We start from the raw sequence: 19,046 nt of genomic DNA, 5'->3' as shown, positions 1-19,046 counted from the left end.
TTATGAGTAAAAGTATCGATACCTTGGTGGTATCGATTCAACCCTAAGCGAGACGGCGCTCAGCAGAGTCAGCAGTTGGTGTCGCCCGTGTCGCCATACCACGGACCACAGCTAGAGTTGCTCACACTCTGGAAACGCGCATTCACGCGCATTTAGAAATTCTTGATGTTCTCGACCAAAAAAGAAAAGAGGTACCTACATCATCGTACATCGTCTTGCTGGTTTTAACTGGTTTTAACTGTCCATCACTGTACATCCAAAGCTTTTCCTCACAGTAATTTTTTAAATAGATAAGTTTTATTTATTTCTTCTGCGTTGTTTTCCCTTCTTCAACGTTCGGATTAGTAAGTAGTTAACCATTATATTCTGTAAAGTTATACATACATTTGCTTGCATTTATCAAGGTCAGCTATTCCTAATGAATCAAATAATTTGTATGTTACAGAAAAAAATATTATCTTAAAATGCCTACACATTGTGCAATACCAAACTGTGCAACAAATAAGGATAAAAGTGGAAATAAGAGATCATCCTTTCAATTACCACAGAATGAGAGCCTTCGGAGTAAGTGGATGTTGTCCATTCCAGGAGCACAATTTTTAAGATCACAGGATCGTATATGTGAGAAACATTTTGAGGAACATTTAATAATAAAAAAATATATAAAATATGATAACAGTGGTAAAGTTATAGCAGAGGTAAGATTTTCAAAGGGATTTTATAATAGTTAACAGATAAATTTGGAATGTTTTGTTTCTAACATTTTGTTTAATATTATGTATTAGTATAACAATTTGCATAAACTAATTTAAGAATTTCAAAATGTATTAGGTTCCTTTTGCACGTGCTCGTTTAAAAAAGGATGCAGTGCCAACAATATTTGACCACCATGATCAATATTTTAGATCGGGTCCTTATGAAGCAAGAATAGGTACAGATCACACATACGCATTACTGGCAGGTGAGTTTAGTTCCATTTTTTTTCCTTCTATATTAATGTTTAAGTCATTATAGATGAGTCTGAAACTTGTACTGATAAAACACAATGACATTGTTTTTAAATGTTTGTATTTCTAAACAGAATATTTTTCTCTTTCATATTTTAACTTTCTTTCATATGAAAAATAATATTCAAGTAAGTTCAAGAAATTTTTTAACTATTAATGGTTTGTATATTAACAGCATTGCCAGATAAATCAATAAGTAATACATTACAAGATGCAGATTTATCAAATAATATTGAATATAGCGCAGAATGTGAATTTGACTTAACGAATGTATCTGTGAAAAGGGAAACAGAGTTTGAGTCTGAACAATGTGAATACTTACTTCCTTCTACATCTTCTAAAATTAATACTAATGTTAATTTTCAGCGTAAGTACTTAATGCTTCTTTATTAAGAAAAAATTCATGCATAAATAAAATAATGCCTAATGAAAATTTTTTAAATATTGTTACAACCCTAAGGATTCAATGCAATAATGATTGTAGTTAATAAGATTTTTCAGTAATAAGTTTAATCTTAATTAAAAGTTAGTTGATTATTACTTCTGGATACACATTAATTTATTACTTCTGAATTAATATACTTACAACATATTTCAACAGCCAAGAATGAGGTACGAACTGAGAATGTGCAAAGAAAGTATCAGTGTTTGACAAATGGTGCTTTGAAATCAGAATTGTTGACAACAAATAATGAAGCGCAAGAGGACTCGAATATGTACAAAAAGTATGAATGTACATGGACTAAAGTTGTTTTTGACTCTGTTTCGTTCAGTTTAAGATCTCTAAGTAAGTATGATCTGTCTTCGCTCTGAGAAACTTAAAACTTACAGTGTATAAATTGGTATAGTAGTATATAAAACTAATTTCAAGTTATGTTGTTAGAAAAAGCAAAATTAGTTTATGGTTAAGTTCAATATATTTGAAGGGTTTCTAAATTTTAAATTATTAATCCCTGCTTTTATCAATGGTTTCTTAATGGTTTATTACTATTATAAGGATATATATTACAGTTGTATTCCATTCTCTTGTAACCACATTTGATCAAAGTACACTTTAATGCTATGTTCGAGTTTATTATTACGAATAATTGAAAATTGGTAGTATTTAAATTAAATGAAATAAAAGAATAAGTTTTTTCTAGATTGAGTTTTTCTGAAACATGATTTATAGGAATTGTTTTTTAACAGGTGCTGATAGTTTTGAGGACAGTGTATTCATGAAAGTACCAAAACCGTGGAATGTAAATAAATTAATGAATGGATTAGAAGAAACTCTTTTATTTACATGCATTGTACAGACCAATGAATGCGGAATTCAAAAACATGTCCTTGAGAAAGCTGTCATAATTAAGGCTTCTAGAGAAATAGTTTATGAAGCTCATTCTACACCTGTTGATGTTAGTGGAACAAAACTTCCAAAAATTTTGACAGTGGTCTCAGTGTTACCGGACATTTTAAAAAAATTTAGGGATTTTCGTATTTGCGAAGGAATTGTGACAGATATAAGCTTAGATTATACACAAGATAACACAGATTTGAAAAGAGACATTTATTCCAATTTGCGTCACAAAAATTGCTCTGTCTTGTCGATTAATAGGAAAAGATGCACTGCGTGCAACAGATATTCTAAAGGATTGTTTCAAAGAATTAGAAGGATGAAAAATAGAAAAAGCATACAACGTATAACCAATTCCGTACGTCTTCTCGACGACATGAAATTAAAAGCTTTGAAAAATAAAATGAAGTTTCGCGCTGTAAATGTTTCTCGTGTAAAAAGCAGATATCAATTACTAAAAGATTCATTAGAAAATCAGCGAAAGAATGTTGCTAACGTCACAACTGATGCATTACAAAAAATGTCTAACAACTAGGCATTTGTCGTAAAAGAAATAATTTCAGCCGCCCAAAAAAGTGATCCAAAAGGACGCCGCTACACGGATGAATTTAAAATGCTTTGCATGCTGATGAACATCAGATCGCGAAGTTATTATGAATTCTTACGGAAAAATGATATTATCCCGTTGCCGTGTACAAGAACAGTAAGGAATTATTCGAATTTGATGGGTGGGAAATGCGGCTTCGACAAAGACTTCTTCAAACTTTTAAAAACATCATTTACTGCTAAGGATGTATAAAAACGTCATGGCGTGCTTCTTTTAGATGAGATTAACTTAAGGAAGTCTGTGGTAGTATGTTCAAGAACGGTAACATATTCTGGTTTAACAGACTTTCGCGACGATGGGACACAATCCTGCGATATTCAAAATCTGGCAACGCATGGGCTTGTGTTGCAGTTTCAGTATTTGACAGAAGTATACACAACCTATTGCAGTATTTGCATAAAAAAATGCTGCTGGTGAAAATTTAGCAAAACTTGTAGTAAGAGCGACATGCCTGGTAGAAAATGCGGGTGCTCTAATACATGATGTGTTTGCAGACGGTGCATCGTATAATAGAAAAATGTGGAAAATATTGGGCATCAATAGATCTGTCAATTCAACGCAAAGTTGGTTTATTCATCCACTTGATGATATTAAAAAACTATTCGCATTTTCCGACACGCCACACTTATTCAAATGTATTAAGAATCGCCTGTATGATAAAGGTTGATTGAAGGTATATAATTTTATAGTGACATATGTTGTTAATTATCTAATTACATAAAGGTTTTGTCAAAATCGTATTTAATATTTGTTTCATTTTGAGGAGAATTGTGATGAGAATTATGTTAAATGGGAATACTTCAATCACCTTTACGACACTGATGCTACTCATGCAGGAAATGGTACAGTATGCCCAAAAATATCTAGAAGGCATATACAATTAAATAATATAGCCCAAATGCGTGTTTTTTGCAACTCAGGTAAAATATCTTTGTATTTATTTCTATATTGCGATTATTTTTCGAAATTATATGATTCTATTGTAACAAATTATTACAAAATTAATTATTAGCTTCTCTATATATAATTAATGCATTATAAATTGAGATATTTATTGTATTTAAATATTCTATTTTTTTTCCTTTAAGATTTTCAGTAACTCTATAGCTGCTGCTTTTAAATTTTATTCTCTACACAACATAAAAAAACTCGAAGGCTGTGAAGCAACCATTCATTTTTGTTTGCAAATGAACAATATATTCGACGCATTAAATCGGAAACAACCAAACGAAGGCCTCTCACCAAATTCAACGGATTTTAAAGTAATTATTGTTAATTCAATTCTCTCAATACATTTTGTATACGTGTTATAAATTAATTATTATTAAAATAAATATCTTATAATTTATATTTTTTCGTATAATTACTAATAGTTATTAGAAGCAGCTGTTGTATGGTTAAATAAATGAGAAATTGATACAATGAATGGTGTAATTGCAAAGGATAAGTGTTTAACTAATGAAACCGCTCACGGATTGCGTATTACCATTACATCGACTTTAGATCTACGTAGATATTTAATTGAAAAATTTAATTTTCAATATTTATTAACTGGCTATAATAATTATTATAGGATCTCTAATACAACCGTGCCTATACGACACAACGTTCCGGACAAAGAGTAGGGATCAGTAGGGATACAACAAGACACGGCACCTTTGATGTTACTCGATGCCTCGTCCCTTTAAATTAATAATAAGAAGTGGGATACTTGAAATGATTAAATTAAATATGTCTCTTTACGTCATCTTAGCCTCTAAGTATTAACAGTGCATTTGTGTTATTACTTTCTACATATTACCAGTAATCAACTCCTAAGTATTTATATCAACCTTATAAAATTACGAAGTTAGGGAATAATAAATATAATATAATTATAGCGTTTAAAAGAATATATTGCAAATATATTACAGAAATATATAATGAGTATAAATATTTGTCTATGTTATTTATATTTATTACAAATAAATATGTTACAAGTAAATTACAAAAATATTTGTTATGAATATTCTGTGTTCCGACCTCTGCGCTGGTTGCTAACCGACTAGCCGACTAGCCGTTTCATCGCATCTTTGTCGCGCTCATTTCTCATACATACCCATTCAAACACTCGCTTTCGATAAACCGATAGGTAGCAAACGTGCGTGCGACGCGGACGAAACCGCTTTTTCATACAATATATAGGGTGTAACAAAAATGTTGCAGGTGCTTGAAATGGGTAATTCGTTAGGCGATTTTTACGAGCTTTGTTAACGAGCTATTAACGAAAAACCCCATGTAATCAGAGCTCGGCCGGCAAACTCGCGCTCTGATTGGACGGGATTTTTCGTTAACATTTTTGCTAAGTAAAAACTTGTTCCAAATCGCTTCACGAGTGTCAATTTAAGTACCTGCAACATTTTTGTTACACCCTATGTAGGGCGGGACACTTTTGGAAACTGCTACTTGTGAATCACTCGTAATTCGGTCACGTTCGTTCCCAATCACGGTGATTTTTCACAGTGATTCGTGATTTCTCGTGATCGTTTCTGATTAGTGGAGAAACCTAACAGTTCTTTACACACAACACATAATCTGTATGTTTTATATTAACGACATCAAAACAAAAATTCCAGTTATATCGTATAAAGTGAAGAAATAATTAGAAACAATGAAGAATAATGAATAAATTAATGATTATAAATTATAATCTACATGTTACCTAGCAAATCATTCTTTTAGAATTTCTTGTTTATCTACTGATTTTTACAAACACAAATAGTAATGTAATTCATCGTAAAATCATATTGAATACATTTTTCTGTTTAATGATCAAGAACTTACGATCGCAGTGACCAAATTCACTCAAGATAACAAAATCGCAATCGCGGTCGTAAATGAAGTTAAATCACGACCGTGATCGTGATTCGGTGATCACTGTGATAAATCACCGTTAGTGATTTTGCACGCCATCTCTACTGTTCACGGCGTGACTCGTGAGTGGCATTCAGCCACTTCAGCTCATTTAGCTCATTCAGCTTGTTCTGGCTTGTTCCATGTGGTTACATCGTTACATGTTCCATACCTTCCATATATAGAACTCTACATGTACAGCTTTTTAGTTTAACTGTAAATATATTTAATAGAACAGTGACTTAGTTTTTACTAATAATATGATTTTATATTTAAGTTTAATATAATACAATAATTGCATTGTCATTAGTCGTAGTTATCAGTGGTGTTATTATCGACAGTTATTAGTGGTAGTTCTGTTTACAGTAACTGACATGGCGAATAATTACTCGAACAAGAAAGTTGTTTTGTGTATGCAACAACGGCTGGAGATTTTGGAAGATTTGAAAACACAACCTCTTTCAACAGTTGCTGCAAAGTATCGTGTACACCCGACAACAGTTCGTCGCATAGTAAGAAATGCTGCACTCATTAGTGAATTTGCAGACAAGAGTAAGGAACAGAGAAAACGACGAAGACTTAAAAAACCATTGTGTGAAGAACTGGATCACATTATGCTGACATGGGTTGAAGAAAGAAGGGCACTTAGGGATATCCTATCAGATGCTATACTTTTAGAGAAAGCTACCGAAATAAAAAAGAATATCACATCATGTTCATCTGCCAGAGTGAGTAAAGGTTGGCTTGCGAATTTTAAAAGACGCAACAACATACACATAGTCAGTGGATTTCGTGACAAAGACAGTGTTGATGTGAATGCAGCAAGGATATTTGTAAAAGATTTTAAAAAATTAATAGATGAAGAGGACATAAATGTTGAAAACATTTATAACATGGATGAAAGCAGGCTTATGTGGAAAGCTCTTCCTACGAAAGTGCTAGCAAAATTCAAAGAAGAGCGCATCGGTGGCTTCAAAATCAGTAGTGAGCGAATTACAATAGCATTATGTGCAAATGCATCAGGAACAAACAAAATTACACCCTTTGTAATATATAAATACCAGAATCCAAGGTCTTTAAAAGATTGCAAAGACAGCCTTCCTGTCATTTTTAAATCACAGGCAAATGGCTGCATGGATCAGTCATTATTTATAGATTGGTTTGAGAATCACTTTAAGCCTAATGTAAGGGCATATCAACTACATAAACAAATATGTGGTAAAATTATTTTATTATTGAACAATTGTGAGGAAGACAAAGTTCCAGTAGATATACAAGAAGATAATTATGTCAAAATTATACATCTACCACCTCACACGGACTCACTTATACAACCCATGCATCAGGGGATAATACAGAAAACTAAAAGACTTTTTCGTCATGGAATGCTGCAGAATCTTTTAAGGTATGATAGAGGGGTCAAAGAATTTTATAAAGACTATACCATTAAAGACTGCATAGACATATTGCACAAATCATGGACAGAAATAACTTCTGATAACATAAAAGCTGCTTGGAATGAAGTTATTACAGTATCTATTCCAAATTTTGAGGAGATTGAAGAAATGGATTCACTTCAACATGAACTGCAAGATATGATCAGCACCATTACTGGAGAAAAATCTACGCAGGAACATGTCACAGAATTTTTATCTGCATGTGAGGAAGTAGAAAGGAGAAATTTTATTTTTATCAAGGAGGAAAAGATAGAAGAGGAAGGAAGTGAAGAAAAAGAAAATAACAATCACAACAAAGATGAAGAAGATGATGCAGAGAAGGAAAATATTGATGACAATAAAGGTGAAGACAATTTCGAAGAACAAAAAGAACTACTTGTTGGAAGAGGTCCAAATGAAGATACTAGAAAAGAATTAAAATATTTATTTGAAGATCTAATGTGTTACAGTGCAAAAGCACCTCAGCATATACAGCTAATAGTAAAGTGTTTAAAACAATATTTTTTAAATGAGGCAAATGGGTAATGGGTTAAACTTTACTTTCCAGAACCACAGGTTAATGTCATTTTTACACCTTTTGATAGCATTCATCAAGTGGGTTATATAAATACAACTTTTAAGTTTAGGAATCCACTGGTTCAAATGTTATGAGTATGTAAAACCAAATATTTTTAATGTACTTTACAAATTAATTTAATACTATAGTGGCTTCTATCTAATTGATGTGCACAAGTGAGCTTTAAAATGGTATACGACCAACATTTTACTGGGGGTATCAGCAATCGCAAATATCCCATTCAGATAATATAGACCAAAAATAATGTGTTTAACACTGGGTGGTGTCTCATGGAATGTTGGGTCTCTGGTTAACCCTGGATTGTGCTCAAGAGCCCAAGTAACAACTGCTTCCTTTGAATTTGGTAAAATGGACACATTTCATTTCAAAGAAATCATTTCAAAATAAAATACAACAAAGACGAAATAAATTGAAGCAAACAAAAAATACAATGACAAGAACATAAATGAATTTTGAGATCATAAGTGAACACTGTGAATGTATTGGAAAAACTACAGGCTACAGCCATTTCAGTTATGTCAGGGCGAATAAGCGAAACGCGTGAAAAACAATTGCAAGCACATTTGACTTATCCTGTCAAAATAGGTCATCACCCTCGTGCATGGCTTTACAGTTAGTGACACCACCATTGAGCTCTATCCTAACTGGAGAGTGAACTCCTGTGCGGAATAAGTAGAGGTGACAGCGGTCCGAGGGAAATGGGAAATATGCGGTGAATCTATCCTTTTCCTTCCTATTAGTACTATTTTGTAGTACGTTGTGTGTAGAAAGTAGAGGGGGTACAGACGCTACGTCGTGATCGGTGCATATGTGTAAGACTGAGATAGAGTCACCGCATATCTTCCCTCTCTGTCGGACCGGCCCCCATCCCACAGTTCATACTCCAGTTAGGGTAGAGTGTCGCAGAGCTCAATTGACATCACTCATTGCACGAATTATGGATAGAAACCAATATGATGATAAATTAACCTGTAAAGTGCACTAAAGATACTTGGCCTTACATACGCATAACTTTTGAACCGGTGGATTTCCAAACATAAAACTTGTATTTTTAGATTTCACTCGTTGAATAATATCGGGAGATATAAAGAAAGTCAATCATGTTTGGTCTGGCAAAGTAATGGTCAGCCATTGTGGGGGGGGGGGCTACCCTTTGAACTTGTCAAGTGAGCAATGTACGTGGTGAATCTCTCGCTGCTAAGGTAGAAAGTCAAGCCGTCTGTTTTATTACCTAAAAGACGCTAGCTACTGCTCATCGGCCTGTGTGTGTGACTGAGACAGAGTGAATGTCGGTTCTCGGTCTTTCTCTGTCACACACATAGAGTCTGATCGGCAAGGGTAAGCTTACTACAGATTGGAGATCATGACGTCGAACGTGTTTGAAAGATACACGTGATACGTGCAATTTAAAATGTCCGTGTTTAGTCCGTGTAGTTTGTAGTGCACTGATACACGAATAGTGAAATAAATACATAACAAAACATAAAGACACGGAGAATGCGGTCATAGATACCCAACTATTTTCTGATTTACAGCATCTGTATCGCTTTCCCATGATAAATTGTTAACATTTCATTTGACCACCTCGGTATTTTGTAGTTTTATCACCTATCGTAACATGTAGGAAGATATATATATATATTTTACACTATCTACATTTTTTTAATGTTTCCGAAAATGCCCTATATTTTTGAAACGTGCATTTTAATGGTGAATATTCAAGGAATCTAATGGTCTTTTTTTCAAATTGATCCATGCGTGGGAACAGTGTCAAATCGACATTTGAAAATTTAACTTCAATTATTACTATATTTATTAACAATAAACAAAATTTATTGCAGGCATTTGGAAAAAACATTTCTTCGGCTTCAAAGTAAGTGCAAAATCAAAGCTCTGTGTTCAAAAATAACTAAAATGTTACGGATGAAGCGATGTTGTGTCGGTTGATTTCATTCAATTTTTGAGAACTTTAACTTTAAATATCTCGGAAACGGTTCGAGATTGGAAGCTAAAATTTTGCACACTTCATGTTTTCGTAATTATCAACAAATGCTGTACATTTGAGGGAAAAATGGGTGACTAGGTATGACCGCAATTCTTAAACTTAAACTTTATGGGAAGCTCGCGATTGGTCCATTTTCGTTACGACCTGTTACGTTACAGTGTTGCGGTCTTTTCCAGGGATTATTTTTTGATTGAAAAGTCAAGCGTGAATCCTCGGCCGTGAAGCCCTGAAGAACTCAGCTCGTGAAGAAATTTTGGACATCTTCAAAGGAGATAACTTTGATTGCAAAAAAAACACGTCTTTACCGATCGAGGGTTAATACTGGAATGGACTCCATTACAAAACGATTGCTTTTGTTACATTTGTTAATTACAACATGTCCTTAGATACCAGGAGCCAATAAAATAATTATTAGATTATGAAATAATTTCTGATTTGCTAATACATTTTCTTCAGCTATTGATTTTCTAATTTTCAAGTGTTTAACATATTTGCCATGATTTAATATACTTTGGAGAAGGAGTAAAAGCGAAATTCAATTGTTAAACCATGCGTTCCTAATAAAATATTAATTAATTGAAATATGCCTTTTAAAAGGATACAGGGCTGATTTCAGTTACTTTCAAATAATGCCAGCTTCAGTTCCACCTCCTTTTCTAATTACAATCATATACCATAACTTAATTTGAATTTCACGCTTGTGAAGCTTACGCTAGACGCCGCTGTAAAATGAGAGCGAGATTCACATAACGGCAAATGCAGCGATTATGTATATCGAAATTTCGATATTTATGGGTTAAGTATCGATCAACGTCGATACTGGAATATGTCGTCAAATTAAATATCGTTACAAAATATTGATATTTGAATTGAAAAGTATCGGTATTCGTAATATTGATACTGTATCGCCAATCAGTACCGCGTACGCGTGTATTAAAAACTACTCGGACTGAAACGCAAATACATTATTAATTACATGTGTAGGTTGTGTCCCAATTACAGAAGCTTTAAGCCAGTTATGCAATGATATATTAAAAAATACTGCTACATGAACTTCGTATTCTGAAAATCAATATCTGTTGCTAAACAATAATTCCTTCTTATGAAGGAATTTTTTTTTAAATAAGAAAATTAAATCTGTAATATATTTAATGAAATAAAAACAGATGTGTTTATCTATATTACGGAGTCCTTTCAATAGCTACACATGTATTTCGGAGGCTGTCCACGTTTGGTGCTTTAAATGTCGCTCCTAACCTAGCTTTTTCGAAGCAGGGCCTACTTTGTTCCAAATATTGTTGTATTGTGGTAAATCATTTAATAAAAATAAAACACGTAATTATGTAATAAATTTAATTGATGTATTATTTAAAAAAATGTAATTACTAATCTCAGTAATAAAAAGAAAAATTATTTAAACTAAGTGTTTAAAACTAACTGATTAAATATTTATTTCTTACAATTTATTATAAGATAACAAATGTTTACAACATTATGATAACATTAGTTGTATCTAAAACAATTTATAAATTAGTTAATAATATTTTATAATAACTATACATAGTTAATAGTATATTGTGTCTAACAAGCTTTCTTTCCCTCTTCTCCTTCCTTCTTCTTTATCATAGCATTTTCTGCTCAAATCTTTTTCTTCAACTTTTCGTTTGACGTATTTATGACATAATAAATGGAAGTTTCACCTTACTTATCCTCTTTCTCTTTGAAGTTTTTTCTATAGACCAAAGTAAAAACTTTTGAAACTGAGAAGCAGTATTTGCATCTAGTAGAGCCCACTGGAGTCCACTGTACTGTATGAAGGTATCGATACTTACTCGGATTGAATTATATTTTCCTAACCTTGATACGCAACACAAAAGTTCGTTATACCTTATTGAGAGAAAATAAAATACAATACTATACTTGATACATTTATTTAAATATTTAATATAAAACAAACATATGTATAAACTATATACAATACACGTAATATATGATATACATAATAAATAAATAAGTACCCTCGCAAGCAAACTCGGCTTCCGCTAGGGGAAAAATCAGTGTAAGAGAAGGGCCTTCTTATTCGGAAGGGCTTTCTACCATGCTCCTACCACTTGATAATGGCAATTACTGAAATGTATACCAAATTAACATTTGATTTAACTTTAAGAAATGGTAGGAGGCCTTTCTCACACGCCACTTTTTCCCCTAGTGGAAGCTGAGTTTGCTGCGAGGGTTCCTTGATCCATACATAGAACTGCATAGAACTCATCACTCTACATCACCCTACATAACTCTACATTTATCATTATTTCTGTTTAACTGTAAATATATGTAATAGAACAGTGATTTAATTTTTACTAATAATATGATTTTATATTTAAATTTGGTATAATATTTACAATAATTGCATTGTTAGTAGTCGTCGGTATCAGTGGTGTTATTAGTGGCAGTTATTAGCGGTAGTTCCGTTTACAGTGACTGACATGGCGGGCAATTACTCGAACAAGAAAGTTGTTTTGTGTATGCAGCAACGGCTGGAGATTCTAGAAGATTTGAAGACACAACCTATTTCAACGATTGCTGCAAAGTATGGTGTACACCCGATGACAATTCGTCGGATCAGAAAAAACGCTACACTCATTAGTGAATTTGCAGACAAGAGTAAGGAACAGAAAAAACGGCGAAGACTTAAAAAACCAATGTGTGAAGAACTGGATCACCGTATGCTGACATGGTTTACAGAAAGAAGGGCACTTAAGGATATCCTATCAGATGCTATACTTTTAGAGAAAGCTGCTGAAATAAAGAAGAATATCACATCATGTTCATCTGCCAGAGTGAGCAAAGGTTGGCTTGCGAAATTTAAAAGACGCAACAACATACGTTTAGTCAATGGATTTCGTGACAAAAATAATACTGATGTGAATGCAGCAAGAATATTTGTAAAGAATTTTAGAAAATTAATAGAAGAAGAGAACATAAATGTGGAAAACATTTATAACATGGATGAAAGCAGGCTTATGTGGAAAGCTCTTCCTACGAAAGTGCTAGCAAAATTCAAAGAAGAGCGCATCGGTGGCTTCAAAATCAGTAGTGAGCGAATTACAATAGCACTATGTGCAAATGCATCAGGAACAAACAAAATTATACCCTTCCTAATATATAAATATCAGAATCCAAGGTCTTTAAAAGACTGTCAAGACATACTTCCTGTCATTTTTAAGTCACAGGCAAATGGCTGCATGGATCAATCATTGTTTATAGATTGGTTTGAGAATCACTTTAAGCCTAATGTGAGAGCATTCCAACTACAGAAACAAATATGTGGTAAAGTTATTTTATTATTGAACAATTGTGAAGAAGACAAAGTTCCGATAGATATACAAGAAGATGATTATGTCAAAATTATACATCTACCGCCTCACACAGACTCACTTGTACAACCCATGCATCAGGGGATAATACAGAAAACTAAAAGACTTTTTCGTCATGGAATGCTGCAAAATTTTTTAAGGTATGATAGAGGGATCAAAGAATTTTATAAAGACTATACCATTAAAGACTGCATAGACATACTACATAAATCATGGATACAAATAACTTCTGATAACATAAAAGCTGCTTGGAATGAAGTTATTACATTATTTACTCCTAATTTTGAGGAAACTGAAGAAACAGATTCACTTCAACATGAACTGCAAGATATGATTAGCACCATTACTGGAGAAAAATCTACACAGGAACATGTCACAGAATTTTTATCTGCATGTGAGGAAGTAGAAAGGCGACATTTTATTTTTATCAAGGAGGAAAAGATAGACGAAGAAGAAAGTGAAGAAAAAGAAAATAACAATGACAACAAAGATGAAGAAGATGATGAAGAGGAAGAAAATATTGATGACAATAAAGGTGAAGACAATCTCGAAGAACAAAAAGAACTACTTGTGGCAAGAGGCCCAAATGAAAATACTAGATATGATTCAAAATATTTATTTGAAGATCTAATGTGTTATAGTGCAAAAGCACCTCAACATATACAACTAATAGTAAAGAGTTTAAAACAATATTTTTTAAATGAGGCAAATGAGTAATAAGTTTAACTTTACTTTCCGGGACCAAAAATTAATGACTTTTTCACACCTTCTGATAGTATTCAACATGTGGATTCTACAGATATAATTTTTAAGTTTCAAAATCTACCGAATCAAATGTTATGAATATGTAAAACCAATTATTTTTAATGTACTGTATAAGTTAATTTAATACTATACTGTCTTCTATCTAATTGGTGTGCACAGGTGAGCTTTAAAATGGTATACGACCCACATTCATTAGAGGGTATCGGCAATCTCAAATGTCCGATTCAGATATTATAGACCAAAAATAATATGTGTGTAACACTGTGTGGTATGTGGTGGGATGTAGGGTATCTGGTTAACACTGACTGGTATCTCGTTGAATGTTAACACTGGATGGTGCTCACGAGCCCAAGTAATAGCTGCATCCTTCGAATTTGATCAATCGAACAGAATCCATTTCAAAGTAAAATACAACAAAAATAAAATAAAATAAAGCAAACAGAAAACGAAAAAAAAGAGAAAATAAAATGAAAGGAGCATAACTGAATTTTGAGGTCATAAGTGAACATTCTGAATGTACTGGAAAAACTGCAGGCTACAGACCATTTGACTTATTCTGTCAAAATAGATCGCCACCCACGTGCATGGCTTTACAGTCAGTAACACCATCATTGAGCTCTATCCTAACTGAAGAGTGAACTCTTGTGCGAAGAAGTAGAGGTGACAGCGGTCCGAGGGAAATGGAAAATATGCAATGAATCTATCTTGTCCCTTCTTATTATCCCTTCTATTTGTACCATTTTGTAGTACATTTGTGTGCACAGAGTAGAGGTGGTACAGACGCCACGTCGCGATCTGTGTACACTCACGAGCAAACTCGACTTCCGCTAGGGGAAAAGTGGCGTAGAAGAAGCGTCTCCTTATCACTTCGTAAGTTTATTTCAAGTACTGAAATAAATGTTAAACCGAATGTTAATTTGGTACAAATTTCAGTAATTCCCGATACCAAGTGGTACGAAGTTCTTCTTCCACGCCACATTTTCCCCTAATGGAAGCCGAGTTTGCTCGTGAGGGTACATACATGTGTAAGACTGAGATGTCACCACATATCTTCCCACAGTTCATACTCCAGTTAGGGTAGAGCTGATAAAGCTCAATGGACACTGATGGACACCAACATTGCACGAATTATGGATAGAAGCCAATATGATGATAAATTAACCTGTAAAGTACACTAAAGATACTTGGCCTTACATACGCATAACTTTTGAACCGGTGGATTTCCAAACATAAAACTTGTATTTTTAGATTTCACTCGTTGAATACTATCGGGAGATATAAAGAAAGTCAATCATTTTTGATCTGGCAAAGTAATGGTCAGCCATTGTGGGGGGGGGCTACCCTTTGAACTTGTCAAGTGAGCAATGTATGTGGTGAATCTCTCGTTGCTAAGGTAGAAAGTCAAGCCGTCTGTTTTGTTGCCTAAAAGACGCTGGCTACTGCTCATCAGCCTGTGTGTGTGACTGAGACAGAGTGAATGTCGATTCTCGCTTTTTCTCTGTCACACACATAGAGCCTGATCGGCAGGGGTAAGCTTACCACAGATTGGAGATCACGACGTCGAACGTGTTTGAAAGATACACATGATACGTGCAATTTAAAATGTCCGTGTTTTAATCCGTGTAGTTTGTAGTGCACGGGTACACGAAGAGTGAAATAAATACATAACAAAACACAAAGATACGGAGAATGCGGTTATAGTCACCCAATTATTTTCTGATTTACAGCATCTGTATCGTTTTCCCATGATAAATTGTTAACATTTCGTTTAACCACCTCGGCAATTTGTAGTTTTATCATCTATCGTAACACGTAGAAAGATATAAGGGTGTCCCGAAAAGATGGATATTCCTCATGCAAATACAAATCGAAAAGTCCTTTACTATTTTGTAATGTGATGTAAGCGAACTCACACGTATACGCGTAGCGCAGCAAGATGCGACGACGAAGTACTGGCTGGCCTCTTCTTGAATGTGTCGACGCGTACGTGTGCCCACCGCTCAGCTGATAGTTAACTGCTAAGTCGTATTCGTTTAACTGCTAGTATCTCGGGAATGGAGCTTCAAATTACAAAACGGTAAAGGACATTTCGATTTGTATTTGCATGAGGAATATTCATCTTGTGGATTGTCCCAACTTTTTGGGGTACCCTGTATGTATATTTTACACTACATAAATGTTTCTAATCTTTCCGAAAATGGTCTATCCTTTTGAACAGTGTCTTTTAATGCTGAAGATTCAAAGTCTCTAATGGTATTTTTTCCAAATTGGAATCCATGTGTGAGAACAGTATTAAATCGGCATTTGAAAATTTACCTTTAATTATTAGTATATTTATTAACAATAAACAAAATTTGTTGCATGCAGTTAGGAAATGTATTCCTTCAGCTTTAAAGCCAGCGCAAAATCAAAGCTCTATGTTGTGTCGGCTGATTTCATCCAATTTTTCAGAACATTAACATTAAATGTTTTGGAAACGCTTCGAGATTAGAAGCTAAAATTTTACACACTTCATTTTTCCATGGTTATCAAAAAATGTTGTATGTTTGAAAAAAAATGGGTGACGGGCTATAACCATGAATGGATCGTACACCCACGAGCAAACTCTGCTTCCTCTGGGGGCAAAATCAATGTTGGGGTTAGGGCCTCCTACTGCTTGATAAATTTATTTCAAATAGTGAAATAAATGTTAAACCGAATGTTAATTGCGCATAATTTTCAATAACTCCGAGACCAAGTGGTAGGAGGTCTTTTCCTTACATCACTTTTTCCCCTAGCGAAAGCCGAGCTTGCTCGCGAGGGTACCCGTGTTCTAGTGATGGCGATACATTTGAATTTTATTGACATTTGGTATCGATACGTATTGATAATCACAATCAGAGTATCGATACACTTGTATATCGGGAATAAAATATCGATATTATCGGCATCGATACTTGCAATTAAATTTGCAGTAATAAAATCCAGAAATGAAAATAAATCATTTATTTAAATTTAAACAGATATGAAAAGAAATCGACTAATTGCAAACATTATGGGAAGCTCGCGATTGGTCCATTTTCCATATGACCTTGTTGTTACGTTATATTGAACGTATATTGAAATTTCGATATTTATGGGTTAAGTATCGAAACTGGAATATATCGTCGTGAATTGAAAAGTACCCATATTCGAAATATCGATACTGTGCTTAAGCATTTGCTTAAGAATAAGTAGTGACTATGAATTCCGGCCTGTATCGCCAATCACTACCGTGTACGCGTGTATTAAAAACTACACAAACTGAAACACAAATATATTAATTACATGTGTACACGTATATTTAGGTACACGGGAAATCGAGATCTCTACTACCCACACGGTCGTATATATAGGTCCGGAAACTCCCGCACAGAAGGTGATCCCTTTACATAGCCAGGTGTGCTTTCAAAATTTGCCACGAAGTGAGGGCACTACGATCGTATTATACAGAGTTCAGAATAATAATTAACACATTCGCCACATCATATGTAACTTATATATCCCTGTGGCGCATGCGCCTCTTCTTACTTTTAAAACATCTTAGCTAAGTGCATACGACCGTGCATTAAACTAATTAATTAATAATTATTAAATATTAATTAATAATTATTAAATATTAATTAATAATTAATAGTCACTATTTAATCAGTATTTTTTTTAATCTAACGCGACAGTGGCGCGAACTATCTCTATGTGCTTCCGCCAATGAACACAAAATTTTAAGATGTTTTTAACTTTTAGCGTCATGACATAGGTATACATGTGCAACACGTTAGTAGCGCTGAGTGGCTAGCGGAAGATTCACGAAACTGCTTGCTTCACTAAGAACACAGACGAGGTATAAGAGGAGACATTTCATGCAATGTATTTTTGCGGCCACTTTTCTGGGGTTACATACCCCATTTCCATTTTAGTGTCACTACACACATCAGATTCACCGTTCTCAAAACGTAGAGGTCGCTAAAATCATAGGCTTTTTAAGGTGTGGGTACTATAGTTTAGGTGGGCCACAAACTCTCATAAGATGAAAGGTCTATTCTTATACCTCGTCAGTGAAGGGATTACCCTCTCCACGGGAGTTCCGGACCTGTATATACGACTGTGATTACCGATACCACGATACACGTTTAGTGTCAGAGCGGGGGTAGCAAGAGATTCACCCTGTACAGGACCCTACGTATACTTACCTGACTGCGGTTTCATTAATGAGCCTTCAGTCAAGTCTAGTCGTGAAATCAGTCAGGGGTTCAGCTCCACGGAAGCTTTACCACCAACTTTAAATATACATACAGTTGTAATGTGTGTGCAATAATGTAATATCCCAGCGGCTTCCTTTTTACGATCTGATGGCTGTAAAACTGTAATACAATATACATAGTTCGGCGGCTGTAAAAGTAGTTGTCTTGTAAGTAGTATTGTGGCACGTGCCCCTTTTTCACTAACAAAAATCCCCTCAATTAATAACTCGGGAACGAAGCTCTGAATGCAATTTCGTCATTCTTGATTTTCGTCATAGTTTAACATGTAGAATCCACCCTCTGAAAGTATTTCACATTTTTACTAACACCCTGATCATACACAGGGTGGTTTACTTAAGGTAACCATCTTAATTACTCGTAAATTACTGGCTGTATGGAAAAATATTTTAAACAAAAATTGTGTGGTATCAGGGGGGACATATAATGCAATAATATGTTTTTTTACTATGTTACATTTTTATCGAGAACAGTCACCTTCAGTTTTTTTTAAATGAAAGACGAAATCTTTTTTCCCGAATTTCGATGAAGTATCAAATACTGCATAAAAAGGTATTATATTATGTAGGATCTAAAGGGGTAGTGAGCAGTTTCTGAGATATCAGTAAAATACGTCTTATTTTAAATAGTGTTCGTACTGGCTTTCTGAACTAACTCCACAAAGGTAATGAGGGTTTTCTATTGGTCAGTATTACATTATTTCTTAAATTCAGAATGCATGTTTATCTGTAAATAGAATATTCGGTGAA

General features: G+C 34.1%; 2 protein-coding genes and 1 long non-coding RNA gene across 3 annotated transcripts; all 3 read left to right on the top strand.

Annotated features, from left to right (window-relative positions):
• The first annotated feature begins 255 nt into the window (after positions 1 to 255).
• LOC107190069 lies at positions 256 to 3,246 on the top strand. The gene is given in 6 exon segments (XM_015578797.1): positions 256 to 344; positions 446 to 698; positions 832 to 961; positions 1,183 to 1,374; positions 1,609 to 1,794; positions 2,196 to 3,246. Coding segments are annotated over 5 exon segments (1,689 nt in total). The 5' UTR covers positions 256 to 344; positions 446 to 464; the 3' UTR covers positions 3,143 to 3,246.
• Positions 3,247 to 3,563: 317 nt separating this feature from the next.
• LOC107190958 lies at positions 3,564 to 4,604 on the top strand. The gene is made up of 4 exons (XR_001516267.1): positions 3,564 to 3,623; positions 3,717 to 3,870; positions 4,039 to 4,212; positions 4,524 to 4,604. It is a non-coding gene; the product is annotated as an uncharacterized LOC107190958 (long non-coding RNA).
• A 7,760-nt stretch (positions 4,605 to 12,364) lies between these two features.
• On the top strand, positions 12,365 to 13,972 carry LOC107190058 (jerky protein homolog-like). The gene has a single exon (XM_015578785.1). It carries the CDS (start codon positions 12,365 to 12,367, stop codon positions 13,970 to 13,972), a length of 1,608 nt encoding a protein of 535 aa, XP_015434271.1.
• The last annotated feature ends 5,074 nt before the right edge of the window (positions 13,973 to 19,046 follow it).

Source organism: Dufourea novaeangliae, unplaced genomic scaffold (assembly GCF_001272555.1).
Source record: "Dufourea novaeangliae isolate 0120121106 unplaced genomic scaffold, ASM127255v1 scaffold11, whole genome shotgun sequence".
In the NCBI taxonomy this organism is placed as follows: Eukaryota; Metazoa; Arthropoda; class Insecta; order Hymenoptera; family Halictidae; genus Dufourea; species Dufourea novaeangliae.
Note: the sequence above shows the minus strand (reverse complement) of the source record. Positions and strands in the feature narration are given on the sequence as shown.

What these genes read in the sequence shown, in the direction of transcription:
- LOC107190058 (XM_015578785.1), top strand. Translation starts at nt 12,365, where the DNA reads ATGGCGGGCAATTACTCGAACAAGAAAGTTGTTTTGTGTATGCAGCAA.